The 15475-nt window shown below is 42.3% G+C and overlaps 1 protein-coding gene across 1 annotated transcript; it reads right to left on the bottom strand.

Moving 5' to 3' along the window:
* Positions 1-2326: 2326 nt before the first annotated feature.
* On the bottom strand, positions 2327-14476 carry LOC146962801 (uncharacterized). Its single transcript, XM_085769954.1, has 7 exons — positions 14399-14476; positions 11435-11524; positions 9859-10209; positions 9602-9635; positions 8594-8677; positions 8356-8447; positions 2327-2416 (listed from the first exon to the last, which is right to left on the bottom strand). The coding sequence occupies exons 1-7, from the start codon at positions 14474-14476 to the stop codon at positions 2327-2329; spliced, it is 819 nt and encodes a 272-aa protein (XP_085626080.1).
* Between the last annotated feature and the right edge of the window lie 999 nt (positions 14477-15475).

Below are 15475 nucleotides of genomic sequence, written 5' to 3'. Positions count from 1 at the left end.
CTATGGGTATATCTCTCCTCCAATCGCGTACGCGCGATGGCCCACTGAAATTTGCATGTACGTAGCCGGCCAGTATGGCGTGCCTACCTTTCCCGCCCTTTAGCGGGCTATATAAGCAGATGCACCGCCAGCTGCCCCCTCATTCCACCAAAACTTCAGCGTAAGGCGAAAGAGCGACAGGGCCCTAAGTAGAGGGCTCCGCCTGTGTTAATATAACTAGGGTTACAATATCATAACCTTCGTTATATCTCACACAGGCTTCGCCCTCTACTGGACTCTATGGGTACAGTAGGCGAAGCCAGATTTATGTACTCCCTGCCGCGGGAAAGGCTCCGCCCACTGACCACACCAGCTACCGGTTAGGTACCAAGACCCAGTCACCACTTTATTAATCTTAACCACCGTATGGAGTGATAACGGGTCCAACTTCATCCCAGTTAGCAGCACCTGGCTAGGCTGGGTGAAGTTGTGGTCTAACCTCGCAGGGGTCTCAACCCTAGACCTCCTGCGCACCTCATTGACAGTGTCCTAGCAGAGCACAGTCCAATGCAGGTGCATGACACCCTGTGGGGATCAAGTATTTAAAACACTTGACACATCCTTCCTCTCACACCCTACAGTGAGCACAGACCTGGAGCAACCCAGTCGCCAGCAGGAAACGTTCACCATGGACTATTCTGCAAACTACAGAAAAGTCCAGGATGAACGTTTCCGAGTGAAAATACGTTGTAGCCCAACGTTTCGTTGCCCATTCATTTAACGTGAGCCAAACTGCGTTCATTATCAACGTTTCCTACATGTCACTGTACAACGTAATATTATGTAGTATTTTCGCTGGAAAAACAACATTTTAAGATATATTTGACATGGTTTTGATGACTTTTTTAGCGAGAAATGTGTGTTTTACTTTCCAAATTTATGTTGAATTAATGCAAATAAGCTTTTGTTTCTAACTTATTCGGCGAATCTCAAATATGAAAACGTGTATATTCAACATTATTCATTGAGCTTTCTGGCTGATAAAACGTGATTTCAAGATATATTTGGCATTGTTTGAGGACATTTCTAGCGAGAAATGTGTGTTTTACTTTACAAATACATGTTGAATGAATGAAAATTAGGTTTTGTTTGTCCTCCAGCGATATTTTATCCGACTGATTGTTATTCTATTTTTCCCACAGTCGTTGCCATAACAACGGCGACGCCTCGTACTACTAGAGACTCGTTTCCGGAGCTCTTTGAGGCCAATCGGCCGCGATGAGTTCTGTATTTAACTGCTGCACTATTCAGACCTTATAAGCAATGAAAACTGTAATGTGATCTCCATTTAACCAACAGTATAGTAGTCATATAGGCTAGCTTTCCGAGAATTTGCAGCCCGGACCGATTTGACCGACGGACAGCTTGCTTCCGCCAGACATGGAAACAAAAGTTGTTAATTTTTAGCCAAGCATCTTTATCTGACACGGTTTATTGCTGCTCGTTAAGAAAAACATTGTAAAACTTTATATATATATATCCTATATAATCATCATTCATTTATTAATCATACGATAGGAATTATGACGTCAATACCTCGGCGCCATCACAATAGCGCCATCTAATGTGCCGCCGACGCAACGACAACACTTGTATAAAAGTGACACCGAGTATAAAATGACAGATTACTGTGTGTATTGTCTTTCTATTTAATAATAGAGGTACTATGATCATGGCAAGATGTTTAATGTCTTTCCATAGGCGGCGCTATCAATAGGCTAAGGGAAGCTTAGCTTCCCCTAGATTGTCACAGAAAATGAATCATCACAAATAATAAAATGAAAAAATAAAATAATGTTTTTTTTTTCGTTGTTGTTTTTAAATTATATTTTAGAAAGAGGTGGGAAATACATTAAAACACACATTTTTAAAGTATTATCTATGTCGATGGTTTATTTATTTTTTATTTCAGTGGTATATGACTGGTTACCTGCGTCATTAAGTACACACGGCGTAGCTACAACGCGCAGCGTAGAAGCTTACCCCTTTGCCTCGCTATGCTACTGTAGTCACTGACAGTCCAGCGAAATTAAAAGAAAAAAGCCCGGTAAAACGGACATTAGAAGGTTTTTTGAATATCAAAATTGACGAGTCCGAGAGTCCCATGAAGCAGCAGCAATGAAGCCGACCACGATGCTTCCACGACCGGCTGCCGCCTTCTCTCCTGCCACTGGCCTCCATGATGACACCGGCTGCCCCCCCCCGGATACCGGCCACTGCCCGCGAGTCACCGGTCTACCTCCGGACAGCCGCGCCCCCCCGAACACCTGCGCACACCCTCCTCCAGTCACTGGCCTAAGTTACGTCCAGACAGCAGCCCCGACCGCCCGGACACCTGCTGCCTCCCTCCTCCAGTCACCGGCCTACCTCTGGACACCTGTGTGAGCGCACATTCTCACAGGAGTTGCGCAACTGGATGAGGACAATGGCACAGCAGATACTGTCAACTCTGTTGCTTCTGTACATCGAGAGCGACAACTAAGAGGATTTAAACCTGAAGAAATAGTTGAAAAATATGACACAAACGCCCCGTGGCGTGCTGCTTAGGGTAAGAACATTGATTAGGTTAATTATGGGCCACTACAAAAGCAAAAAAACAACAACAAAAAAAAAACAAGTAGAGAATGAGAGGAATCATTCTGCTGCATCTCAGTTTGATGAACATCAAAACTATATAGGCTACAGTATATCTGCCTGGGTAAAGACTTTTTTTTCTTTTTCTTTTTTTTTTTTGTCCCGTAGCTTCCCCATTCCTTCTGCCCTAGCGCCGCCTATGTGTCTTTCTATTTAATAATAGAGGTTATACACTATGATCATGGCAAGATGTTTAATGTCTTTCTATTTAATAATAGAGGTTATACACTATGATCATGGCAAGATGTTTAATGTCTTTCTATTTAATAATAGAGGTTATACACTATGATCATGGCAAGATGTTTAATGTCTTTCTATTTAATAATAGAGGTTATACACTATGATCATGGTAAGATGTTTAATGTCTTTCTATTTAATAATAGAGGTTATACACTATGATCATGGTAAGATGTTTAATGTCTTTCTATTTAATAATGTGCACACTATGATCATGGTAAGATGTCAACAAGAACAGTGTGAAATCAGAACAGCTAGAAAGTTCTTTAACAAAATACAAATGATTCAAGTCAATTCAAGTCAGTTATTTTATTCCAAAAGAAACAGGCCCATCCCCATTCCCTCCGTCTCTCCCAAACATATTCATACCCTCTCACAAAGCCAAACAGTCAAAGACACACATGACGATCGCAGGCAAATGGAGAGACACTGGGGGTCCTGGAGGTGGTGCTTGGTCTCAAGGCACGTCATGCGTCGTTGTGTAGCTGCTGACGCCTCAGGTGTTAACACTTTTAGGACAGTAAGGATGTCCATCGTACTCTGCAAGGCTCCCAGGGGCCAAAGTCTTACCAGCAGTGCTCACTCAGCCACTTCCCCAGACAACACCTCAGCAAAGTAAACCCTCTTGTTGCACCTGGGGCAGATGTTGAGATGAGAACAAGGAGAAGCTGGACTAGCTGCCACACACAGGGACGAGGCAGATCTGGTTCTGGTCAGTCCACCAGCAGCTGGACTAGCTGCCACACACAGGGACGAGGCAGATCTGGTTCTGGTCAGTCCACCAGCAGCTGGACTAGCTGCCACACACAGGGACGAGGCAGATCTGGTTCTGGTCAGTCCACCAGCAGCTGGACTAGCTGCCACACACAGGAACGAGGCAGATCTGGTTCTGGTCAGTCCACCAGCAGCTGGACTAGCTGCCACACACAGGGACGAGGCAGATCTGGTTCTGGTCAGTCCACCAGCAGCTGGACTAGCTGCCACACACATGAACGAGGCAGATCTGGTTCTGGTCAGTCCACCAGCAGCTGGACTAGCTGCCACACACAGGAACGAGGCAGATCTGGTTCTGGTCAGTCCACCAGCAGCTGGACTAGCTGCCACACACAGGGACGAGGCAGATCTGGTTCTGGTCAGTCCACCAGCAGCTGGACTAGCTGCCACACACAGGAACGAGGCAGATCTGGTTCTGGTCAGTCCACCAGCAGCTGGACTAGCTGCCACACACAGGAACGAGGCAGATCTGGTTCTGGTCAGTCCACCAGCAGCTGGACACACACACACACACACACACACACACACACACACACACTCATTCACTTTCAGAATCACTGTCAGAGTGAATAAGGCCTTCATTCATATCTTCCTCTTCTTCTTCTTCTTCTTCTTCTTCTTCCTCCTCCTCTTGACTCAGGACACTTGAGACTGCCAGTTTTTTGTAGACAGTCTTCACCTCCGTCATCAGCCTCTTTGCTCTGTCCAACTGGACTTTCAACATGCACCGCAGTCCGTCAAAGGCCTCAAGGGTGTGTCCTTGAGGAAGAGCTGTTGAAAGTAAAAAAAAAAAAAAAAAAGCGTACTGTTTGTAACGGGTAACATTAAATTATCTTTGGCAAGTACTGAAATACTGTAACCAAGACCACACAAAAAAAGAAAACATTATAAAAGATACATTATAAAATATACATATAGTAATGTATATGAGTGTGATGGCAATGGTAATTAAATAAAAAGAATTGTGGTTTTACTGGTAACTGCCTGGTTGTAAAGCTCTGTGAGGGGTGCCTATTTCATTATGCAGGTAAGTTTTGTTCTCCGTTTGTTTTCAAATTGTACCATGATGCCATATTGAGGGTGAGTACAGCTTCTATCAGTGATTTTTAAATCATGTTAGTGTGTCTGTACCACCAAGGCTCAATCACACTCACTCGCCTGGTACTGTGTGGTGTTGGGACAGATCCCCAGTCAAGTTAAATATATTTGACTCTGTTGATGGGGTCAATGTTTTATGAAGTCTGTATATGTATAGAATAGAGTATGTGTATGAACAAAATGATTTCATTTTACTCATTAAAGCAGAAGTAAGTGATATATTTGTGTTAATATCTTGTGTTAAGTCTTAAATAGTTCTATCTTCCGACAGCAATCACTTACATAGAGTGTTTGGACTGAAACACGGGTCTGTCAGTCCCTCTGCTCTGCTCTGAGCCCAGGAGAAAACATTTATCGTATCCTACAGTTTTTATCCAATGAGGAGAGAGAACGGCATGCAGGGCTGTGTGTGCAGCCAAGGAACGCCGTGAATGTGGCGACGTAGGGACGAGGACTGTTATGGTGCGTTCAAGGAAACTCGTATTTTTCCGACCGTGAAGTGGTACCAGTTCGATCTGGTACGAGTTCACAGGTCGGAAGTTACGAGTGGCCGTTATAGTGACTTTCACCGGTAAAACAGGTCGTAAAAACACGAGTGGGTTGCCTGAAACGCTACAAAGTCGTAAGTTGTGACTGGAAGCTGTAATTTACGATTTTAAAAGCCTGCCTGGAACGCAGCATTAGCGAAAACGACCTGACCACTTACTTCTGCTTTAATAAGCATATTTATCAGTAATCTACGAACTACAGAATGCATTCCAAAACAAAAGAAAAACTAACACATTTGCAATGTTGTCTCAAACACTTACAGTCTCTCAATGAGTCAGTGTTGAGGAGGGATTCTCTCAGCTGTCTGGAGTAGCAGCAAAGCGACTGCCAGTGCTGCTGCATTTCTTTAAAGGAGTCATCACCCGGAAATCGCATTTTTCCTTGTTAAAACATGTATACTGGTGTTGGACCTCAGTGGAAACTTGCCTGAAAACCTGGGGTTTGAAAGTGGCTGAGTTTTTTCGTTTGGGCTCTTTGTTTAAGCCAGAGCAGCTCATGAGGCTGCACACCACAACATTACGAGATTTTGATTCTGCGCCTACGGTGACGTCACCGTGGCGCCTGCTTTCATAAACACACCTCTCTTCCACCACCCCGACTTCTGCCGCGCCGCCATTACGGGTTGTTTTATTTCCCACTGTAGCGCTGTTATTTCGTCACTTTATTAAGTTTTAATAATTTTTCATGCGAGAAAGTAAGGGTTTAGATCCCCAATGTGCGGTTAGTTTATCCAAATGACGGCTGTTTAAAGTTTTCTCCGCGTTGGGAGAAGTGAGGTGCAGCCAGCTGCAGCCAGCACCAGAGGAGCGGAGGAGGAGTGACTCCTCAACCCGCCTGCAGCGCTCGTTTACCTGGCCGAACGACATCGTCATGCCGCCGAAAGAAACTATCGTTAATTTATTAAGTTTTAATATTTTTTCATGCGAGAAAGTAAGGGTTTAGATCCCCAATGTGCGGTTTATCCGAATGACGGCTGTTTAGAAGTTAGCTCCGCGTTGGGAGAAGTGAGGTGCAGCCAGCTGCAGTGAGCACCAGAGGAGAGGAGGAGGAGTGACTCCTCAATCCGCCTGCACTGCTCGTTTAGCCGGCCGATAACAACGTCGTCGTGCCGCCGGAGGAAAGGGTCGTTAATTTATTAAGTTTTAATATTTATTCATGCGAGAAAGTAAGGGTTTAGATCCCCAATGTGCGGTTAGTTTATCCAAATGACGGCTTAGAAGTTTGCTTCGCGTTGGGAGAAGTGAAGCCCCAGCGAGGCAGAGGAGCGGAGAGTGACTCGTCAGCAACCCGCCTGCAGCTGCTCGTTAACCGGTCAAACTACGTTGTCATCCCCGCGGAGGAAACGGTCGTTAATTAACTTACCCGCAGGTTTGTAGAGGTTTACCGCCGACTGGTTAAATTCTTTTTAGGTGATAAACGTTTGTCTCACTGATGAAATCTAACAATTGTGGCAGTCGTATTAGTTTGTTTGAATGAAAAGTGAAGCTTCACGCAGAGCAGCAGCAGCTTTGCACCGGGGCTCTGTAGCCTACGTACAGAAATCACCACATTTGCATCAATAAATACATGTTTTACAATGAACCGATACAATTTTGTTTTATTTTATGAAGTTATAACATGGTTACGGTACATGACAGAGCAGCATAGGTATGCGATTTCCAATACAGCCTGCATGTAGCCCACAGGGCCAGCCACCATTCCGGCTCTGTCCTCCCTGCGTCCAATCAATGCGCGCCTCATTACATATTAATACAATGAACATCCGGACCAGTCAAAACCTCGCGCCTACTCTCACGAGAGAAAGTTGCCATATGAAAAAGTGTCAGAACAAGCTCTATGTTTGAATTTTTTTTAAAAAAATGTTTCCAATAAGTTTTAAGAACTGATTCAAAGCAATTAAAGGGGGATTGGATACATAAAAAAGAAGGTGATGACTCCTTTAATGAGAATCCCTCTCTCTTCTCCAAGACGCCTTAAGAGCATCACCTGATCGAATGCCTTCCTTTTTCTCATCAAAGGAATGTCAGATTCTGTAATAAGAAAAAAACAAAAACAAGGAACTGATGTTATGAGTCAGAAATTTGAATGCATTACATTCAGAAACACTACAAGGTAAGCCCATACCCTTATCCCATGGCCATATCAGGCAATCAGCTGCCAGGATTTCCTCAGCAGGAGCGACAGCCTCTTCCTCTGGGACCAGCTGATTGTAAAAGCTGATGCATTCAGCTAGTTTGTTTTTCTCCCTCTGTATCTTCGAGGCAAGACGCTGTCTGGCTTTGCTGCTGTCTGTAATATAAATGCACATGCATACATTGAATAATGACAAATACTGTACCGTAATTGTTACGGAGGACCAAAATGAAAATGTAGACGTACGCACCATGCTGACGGTATTTGTCGTGTTTTTTTTTCTGGATGTTCAACGCCAGGCCTTCCATAATGCGCTGCAGCCCAGGAGCATCATCTGGGCTGATGTTTGATGGAGCTGTTCAATAAATATGTGTATCAGAGGTTAGAAAACCTACATTTAAATAAGTCAAGAATTGTCACTTAATTTTTAGCTACTGTATGCATACTTGCTGCAGCCCATGATTGAACATCTTCAACCCACTGCAGGAGATCATGTTCTGTTACTCCCAGGTCATTCTTCAGAGTGTCGAGCTCCTTTCCCTCCTCGTCTGTCCTCTTCAATATCTGTTACGGACATTAGAGTAAGAATTTTCTTATTTAATGTCAACTGACTCCATTTCACAGGAGTACATTTAATACAACGGCCCTCTTCAACAATATCTTAAAGATATTCTTTCTCAAGAATATCCTGCTCAGCTGGACCAGCATATCAGGTCATTATCGTAAAAAAACAAACAAAAAAAACACTTGGTGTGATGTCATTAGTGTTTAAAATCTTTGAATATTCCTGAGTGTGCATAGATTTTGTTCTTAGCTGTGAACAAATCCTGGATAGGAAAATATTGCTATTCAGGACTTAGCAGTTTTCAGATGTTCAAACAGAAATTGTACCTTGACATATCTTTGAGAAAGATATTTGTGTAATGTTTGCCTCTTCCTCTGATTCCACCCCCTGGCCTGCAGAGTAATCATATCTGTGCGGGCTGAGTGAGGGGGAGAAAGGTTATGCAATATAGATAGTGAAATTCAATCAAAAATGTACAAAGCCTTATGTGAACCATATATGAAGCTAAATGTTACAAATCCTATACTTCAAGCCAGTTGGAGAATGCATGCCAAGTTTACTTACTGGATTTGGTCATGTATTTGGTGGTCAGTGCAACCCGTGACAGGAAGGCATTCACCTGTTCAACCTCCTCACCAACAGTCATACCTAATGATTTTGGAAAAAAAATAGTAACAGTTCGATTAGAACAAAACGTGTGATATTCAAGTTAATTTTGCAGAATAAAACCAATAGCTGTCCAATAAACAGGATAAACTCAACATTTGGAGACCTCAACTTCCTTTTGTTTTAATGAATACTTTTCCCGATCCATGACATCACAACCTGTCCTCTTTAAACAATACATGTCTCTGTAGTTAAAGTATCGATGACACAAACACCAAGTCTAATCGGTCAGTAGCTGTGCCGGATATAAAAAATAAATAAATAAAAGAATCCCACAGCGAGCTGTATTTTACATAACTTGCTATCATTGAGTAGCCTCGTAAACCAGCCTCTCCCGGAAGTGCATTTCATTTCATTCCGAGGGAGAGTCTGGCCTCATCCCCATTCTAAGCGTTTGGACTGAAACCCTCAGGAGGCCGAGCCAATCAGCGTCGCCCGCTGTGATTGACACAGCACGTTGGCCAATCAGGGACCGACTGGTGCAAAGCCCCGTCACTTCACCAACTTGCTGATTGGCTGAATGGGGTTGTCTGTCAACGCTACTACCAAAGATATTAAACCGTCTTTGCTACTACTCCCGCCCTGCTGCCGCCCACCCCAAACGCTTAAAGGGGGGATGAGGCCAGACTCTCCCGAGAAATGAAATGAAATGCATTTCCGCGAGAGGCTGGTTTACGAGGCTAATCATTGAGGACAACTCCAAATTAACAGCCTATTGTTATATAAACAATTAAAATCTATTGATCAAGGAATCATGTCGAAGTAATCGCAGTATTAGTTTGAAATCAGAAGACATCAGCCTTGCAATAATGCTTTGATACCATTTTGAACATATAAATGTCTTTAAATGACTGTCCTCTGTTTTACTCAATAGTTAATCTTTCTGCTGCATGTTGAGCAACTAACCTGCTCCTTCCTGGTTCCGGCCGCCCCATTGCACCTGTAGAGCAATGAGAAATCATATACAGAGTTTCAAATATAATAAAGCACTAAAAAGAAGAATATCAAGTTTTGAATTGAGAAAGGCAATGTTTGAGGCTTAAAGCTATGTGGTTATGAACTTTTGTACAACTATTGATATATATAAAATGGGACATATTTTACTTATTCATAACACAAGCAATACATATACAAGGTAAACAATAATGTTTAAATTGATTTACCTCACATTTACCAGAGTGGCCTTTGGCATGCATGACCGACAGGAAGGGCCGGTGTTTCAAAAGAGGCACCAGCTGGGGAAATGTCTCACATACGCGCTGTAGGTATGGGTAGTATTTGCACATTATGTCTGTGCAAATAAACCCAATGGTGTAAGTCGCGTCCAGCTCCTTCTGTAGGAAGAGGGGGTAGGCAAAGATTTCGCCTCTGAACATGTTCAGTGCCTTGAACAACATGCCATGCCGACAAACGGCCACCTCCACACCCTCCTCATCCACTTTTGAACCAGATTTTTTGGCTGTCTCCCTTGCAGCTGTCCATTGAGACTTGCCACACACACCTTTTCCAGACACCTATAAAAACATTTTCAACACATTAAAACATGTGAGTATACTTAATCCTTTTTTAATCTATTAATTAAAATATTATGTTAACCCTATTGAAATCTGATATTTGTACAAAATTGACTTATGTGTTAGTACTAAAGTTTGGTGGGTTGGTTAAAGAAGTCCTGTGTGGAAGAATGACATTTCTACTACAGTTCTGGTGGCTTTGTCTTTACAGAGTTCTTAAACTTGTAGGTTTGATGTTTGACATCAAATTAACAATGTAGTTAGAGACATATTATAAACTTTCTATACAAGTTTTCAGTATCTGACATTCTTTATCAAAATACTTCAAGGATCAACCAGTCCTATTATGTCGAAACAACACTGTTAAGAGCCTGTCCCACCGACGCACACCCTTCTTCTGTAACCCTGCCAACCAGAACTTGTCCCATCCACCTCAAACCTCTACCAGCAACTACTGAACTACACATACTGAAGACCGTGTCCTCTGTTTTTAAGTGAGGCCCCCAGTAAATTTAGTGGGTGGCGGCACTCAACAAGGAGCAAGGACATTACTTTCTCTTACTGAAAATATGACAAGCACATCTTTTAATGCCTAACTGACAAATACAAAGATTTTATTCCATCTTTACATCTTTAAGGTTTTGTCTTTTGGTAGGTTTATCGAAGTATGATTTGATCCATAAACTATTCATGTGTACACATCAGTAGAAAAACTCACAGGTTGCACTCTCTTCCTTAGAGTCCCAACAAATTCTGCCACGTCCTTGTCACTTGCAAAAAAAGCACCTTCAAAGAAGGCCTTTTCGTCAATTCTGAAAATAAGAAAAGGAGAGATATAATCCAAACAGAGTTTTGACATTACTTTTAAAGATTTCTTCCCAAAAAAAAAAAATCAACAAATGAAAGGAATACCCTTTAGTCCGATTAAAACAGTACATCTTGCGGTTCCCATCCAGTGATATCGCTGATGGAAACTTAGCACAGGCCGGGCAGGAGAAGTGATCTACTTTTAGAAGTTTTTCCTTCTCGTGGCGACAGTAGGTCCACTCCAAAAAGCTTCTCTGAAGGCTGTCACCACATACACTCCCAGACTGTTGTTAACACAATACAAGATATTCAATTGTTAATTTTATGACCTCTGGTGAATATTATGTGTAATATACATTTTTTATAATAAGAAAATGTATAACTGAATATTAAGAGTATAAAATATTGTATGTCTTACACGTCCAAAGTGGCACGAACGATAGTCCAGCATTTTAACAAATGCCTGCCGGGACAGAGCTGGAGCGGTGACTTTGAGCTCCTCAAAAGACTGGAACACATCAATTGTGTACAGTGTTTGGAAATCCACATTTCCAGGCCAGTAACCACTAGCCTGGAGGTCCATCAACCCTGGAGTCCACGATATGAAGCAGGACTTGCAGGTGATTTTCGGGAGTGACAGATCATATCGTCCTGTAAAGACAAAGGAAACATTACTGGTGCAGGGGATGTGGACCCAAAGGAAGACCCATGATGCTGGGGTTGATGGACAAAAAGATAAACAAAAACATAATATATAGGAAAAAAACAGGGATAAATAAGGATCTGTCGACTACCATAGAAACCAAGTACCAACAAAATAGTCGAGCCCAAGTCTCAGACAGGGGGTCAACAAGTAATCCTTAAACAAAACTGAAGAAAAAAAACAGAACCTGGAACAAGGGATGCAACAGGTAGGGCAGATGCAGATGCAGACACGGCAAACAAATACTCAGTAACACTAACACAAGACACAGGGCCCAGACCATAACAGACATTTTCAAAATTAACATATCGACACACAAACACATCTTAACTGCATGATTACCATTTATGGTGACCAGGATGATGGCTTTCCCAACACCAGCCGTTTTGTTGGCAGCGTCACAGCCGCAGATGTCACTCGGCCATGCAATTGGTAACAGACATGCTGAAAATGAGCAAAAGAGAGATTAAATATATAGAAAGCAAATAAAAGTAACTTTCTTGAACCACTCATGGAAAGTCATGCCTTTTATTGAATAAGATCTGAAACAAACTTACACAAAGGCAGCATCTCTATGTGTTAGCTTAGTACCATGTAGTTAGTGTGATGTTATGACAATAGTTCAAAGTAAACACAACCACACTGCTCCAACTTACCTTGTTCACATATTTCATGTGCCCCATTGTCACTCCTGACAAAACATGTGGGTGGGATTGGTTTATAGAAACCATCCAGCAGTAAGTCCCGATTGTGTAATACACAATGTTGATGGCGGGAAACGTCACATTTGCTGCAAAACAGCTGTTTTGGAAGGCAGTCCCGACATCTGATTACTGCCTGTTGCACTTTGCAGTGGGGACACAGCTCATTGGGTATTTTCTCAGCAGAGAGCATAGAATCCAGTAGATGTGGCCTAGCATTTTCCCATTTAACGTCAGACACTGTCTGACGCATATCCCAGGTTCTAGAGACTGTCGGCGTTTCCGAACACTGTAAAGGGTCGTCCATTAAGACTTCCTTCAGTTGCTCAAGCAGGCAGTCTGGAACAGAGAGACATAATTGTACAGGTTCAAAATCAGCCAATTTCTCAACTCAGCTTTATTTATAAAGCTATTTAAAACAGCCTGGTACAAAGTGCTGTACATAGTTGGCATAAAAACAGATAGCGAAACAGTGAAAAACTAATACAAAAAATACAGCAGATTAAATTGCAGTTTACACAGAACCAGACCTCATGCTGGGATAAAAGGCAGTGAGTAAAAGTGAGTCTTGAGGTTGGTTTTAAAAACAGAAAAGGAGACCCTTCTGATGTGCAGAGGTAATGCATTCCACATTTTAAGGACATCTACGCTTGGACCTCGGTACCTCAAGGAGCAGCTGGTCAGCTGACTTGGACCACCGAGCAGGGGCGTAGGGGTGAAGAAGCAAACAAATAAAATAACCTAAAAATGGGACAGTGGATGGGAGGCCAGGATCGTAGTTATGCGTTCAGTCTTGCACATTCCAGTTAGCAGACGGGCGGCACCATTCTGGACTAACTAGAGGCACGCAAGAGAACACTAGCTGACTCCCAAAAAAAAAAAAAAAAAGCATTGCAGTAATCCAGCCAAGGCACTACGAAAGCATGGATTACTGGTTTACTGGTTACTGGATTACTGGTTTAAAGTTCTGGTTTAAAGATTTGAGGACTTACCAATAGTCTGCTGTGCCTCTTGTACGTCTGACAGGGCAGCTTTGATGGGACAAACAGACAAATACAGAGAAAAAATGTAGTGCAAAAGCACACATGAAAGCATGTTTGGGTAGCTGCATTTAGAATTTTGGCATATCAAATCACCTTTATAGTCATTTTTTCTTAAAAACAATAAAGCCATTTTAACACTAGCACTCTTTTACCTTTAAGAACAAATACATCTTATTCCCTTTTCACACTAGCCAGCTATCCCCATATATTTAAGGTATTTCAAATTATGTAAATAACTTTATTTACCCTCTGTTGAAGAGGTGGCCTCATCTTGAGCAGTGTCCTTGGTTTTTGATCTTGTTGATGATCTGGATCGTGCTAGACATAACATCATGGTCATTTCAATAAGATGAAGTTACCTTAGAGTGTAGTTGATGCTGCAGTTCATGTAAAAGTTCTTTGTTACTGTCAAGTTCAGAGATGTCAACACTTTGCCCATCACACTGCCTGCCTTCTTTGATACTAACCTCCTGCAGATGGACGCATCTCAGATATTAAGCGTCCAAACTTGTCCCTCTTCCTCCAGCGCACAGGCTTCTCTGTGTTTTTCACAGTGGCCTTTTCAGCCGGCTTGACAAATTCTTTTTTCTGCAAATAAAATATCCCCCAAAATACTGGATGGTCAGATTAAAGCCTACTGAAAATCAATATGGTCACTGCATTCCAAATACCCAAGAGGCCACCACATGACATTGGTGTTTTGACTATTTGACCCATCATTCATAACAAAGAAAAATGTATTTTCACAGTTTACGTCCACTTTTCCAAAACAGAATGGCACCTTGATTGAAATCACAGCAATGTGCCTCTAGTATTTAAAGCATTGACAATTCAAGCTGTTTTGTGATCTTCTAATCTGAGACATTAACATGTTAGATCTTTTTTCAGGTAACGTAACGTGCAGTGCTGCTATTGACACAAGTGTGAAAACTTACCTCCGCGTCTGACAGTTCGGCCATGATGGCGTTGAGCCTCAACACGTCTTCCAGATTTTCATCCGATTTCGTCGCCATTGTGATGACTGCAGTAGAGGAAAACGTCATTGTTACTACAGTTTTCTTTATCTTACAGTAACTTACACTCCATCTTTTCCTTTTCATATACTGCCATTCAGTTTCAATTTACTGGCTAAACACCGAAATACTTTGACAAATTTAATGTAGCCTATTTCTTTTAGAAAATTTCATGAATTTACCTCGCTATGCCAAAGGCGTCTCTGGCAGAGTAGACACACAAACACCGAAAGGTCCGAATTCCAAGAAATCTTTACTGGGGGGCAGGCAGGGTCTTTCACGGGAAGGCAGTCCAAAACAGGCAAACAAATCCAAGGGGGGTCGGCAAAGGTCCAAAACCGGTGAGATCAAAAACGAGTCATACACTAATGTTCACTAGAAAAACGCTGGAGAGCAAGGCACGCAGTGGCAATGACAATCTGGCGGGGTGTACGTGACACAATGGTCTTTAAATAGGCAGGTATTGGCGGGCAGCAGAACAGGAACTTGGGAACTGACAGCGATTGGCTGACAGTGGGCGCGATGGAGTGACGTATGGGCACCTGCTGCGTTCCGCTACTGTTTGAGGCTGTCCACCGTGGGTTGGCTTGATTCCATTACCTGTAGCCTGCTGTTCTTTTATTTAATAATGATGACAAACACCCTTTTCTTGATAAGATAAGATAAGATAAGATAAGATAAGATAAGATAAGATAAAATAAGATAAGATAAGATAAAACAAGACAAGACAAGACAAGACAAGACAGGACAGGACAGGACAGGACAAGACAAGATTAGATAAGATAAGGGGAACTTGATCCAAAAAATAAAATTTATTTAGACCTACTTGTAAGTCAGAACTTACAAAACAGTCTGGTGGCTGTAAATGTTATTTTTTATTTCTCAGCCCTGCAGTGAAGACAGAGAAGCTGTCACAGTTTTTTCAAGTGATATGAAATGGGTGATCCATGTTGTTCAGGATAGCATCTGTGATCCATAATAGAGCCTAAATCCCTCCAG

Source organism: Trachurus japonicus, chromosome 23 (genome assembly GCF_045865225.1).
Source record: "Trachurus japonicus isolate A0001 chromosome 23, Traja_1.0".
Taxonomy (NCBI): Eukaryota; Metazoa; Chordata; class Actinopteri; order Carangiformes; family Carangidae; genus Trachurus; species Trachurus japonicus.
Note: the sequence above shows the minus strand (reverse complement) of the source record. Positions and strands in the feature narration are given on the sequence as shown.

Coding starts and splice junctions, on each gene's coding strand:
- LOC146962801 (XM_085769954.1), bottom strand. CDS start 14,476: ATGGCGACGAAATCGGATGAAAATCTGGAAGACGTGTTGAGGCTCAAC. Junction 11,525..14,398: donor CCGAACTGTCAGACGCGGAG/GTAAGTTTTCAC, acceptor GATGTGTTCCAG/TCTTTTGAGGAGCTCAAAGT. Junction 2,417..8,355: donor TTTCTCAAAGATATGTCAAG/GTACAATTTCTG, acceptor GCGCTCACACAG/GTGTCCAGAGGTAGGCCGGT.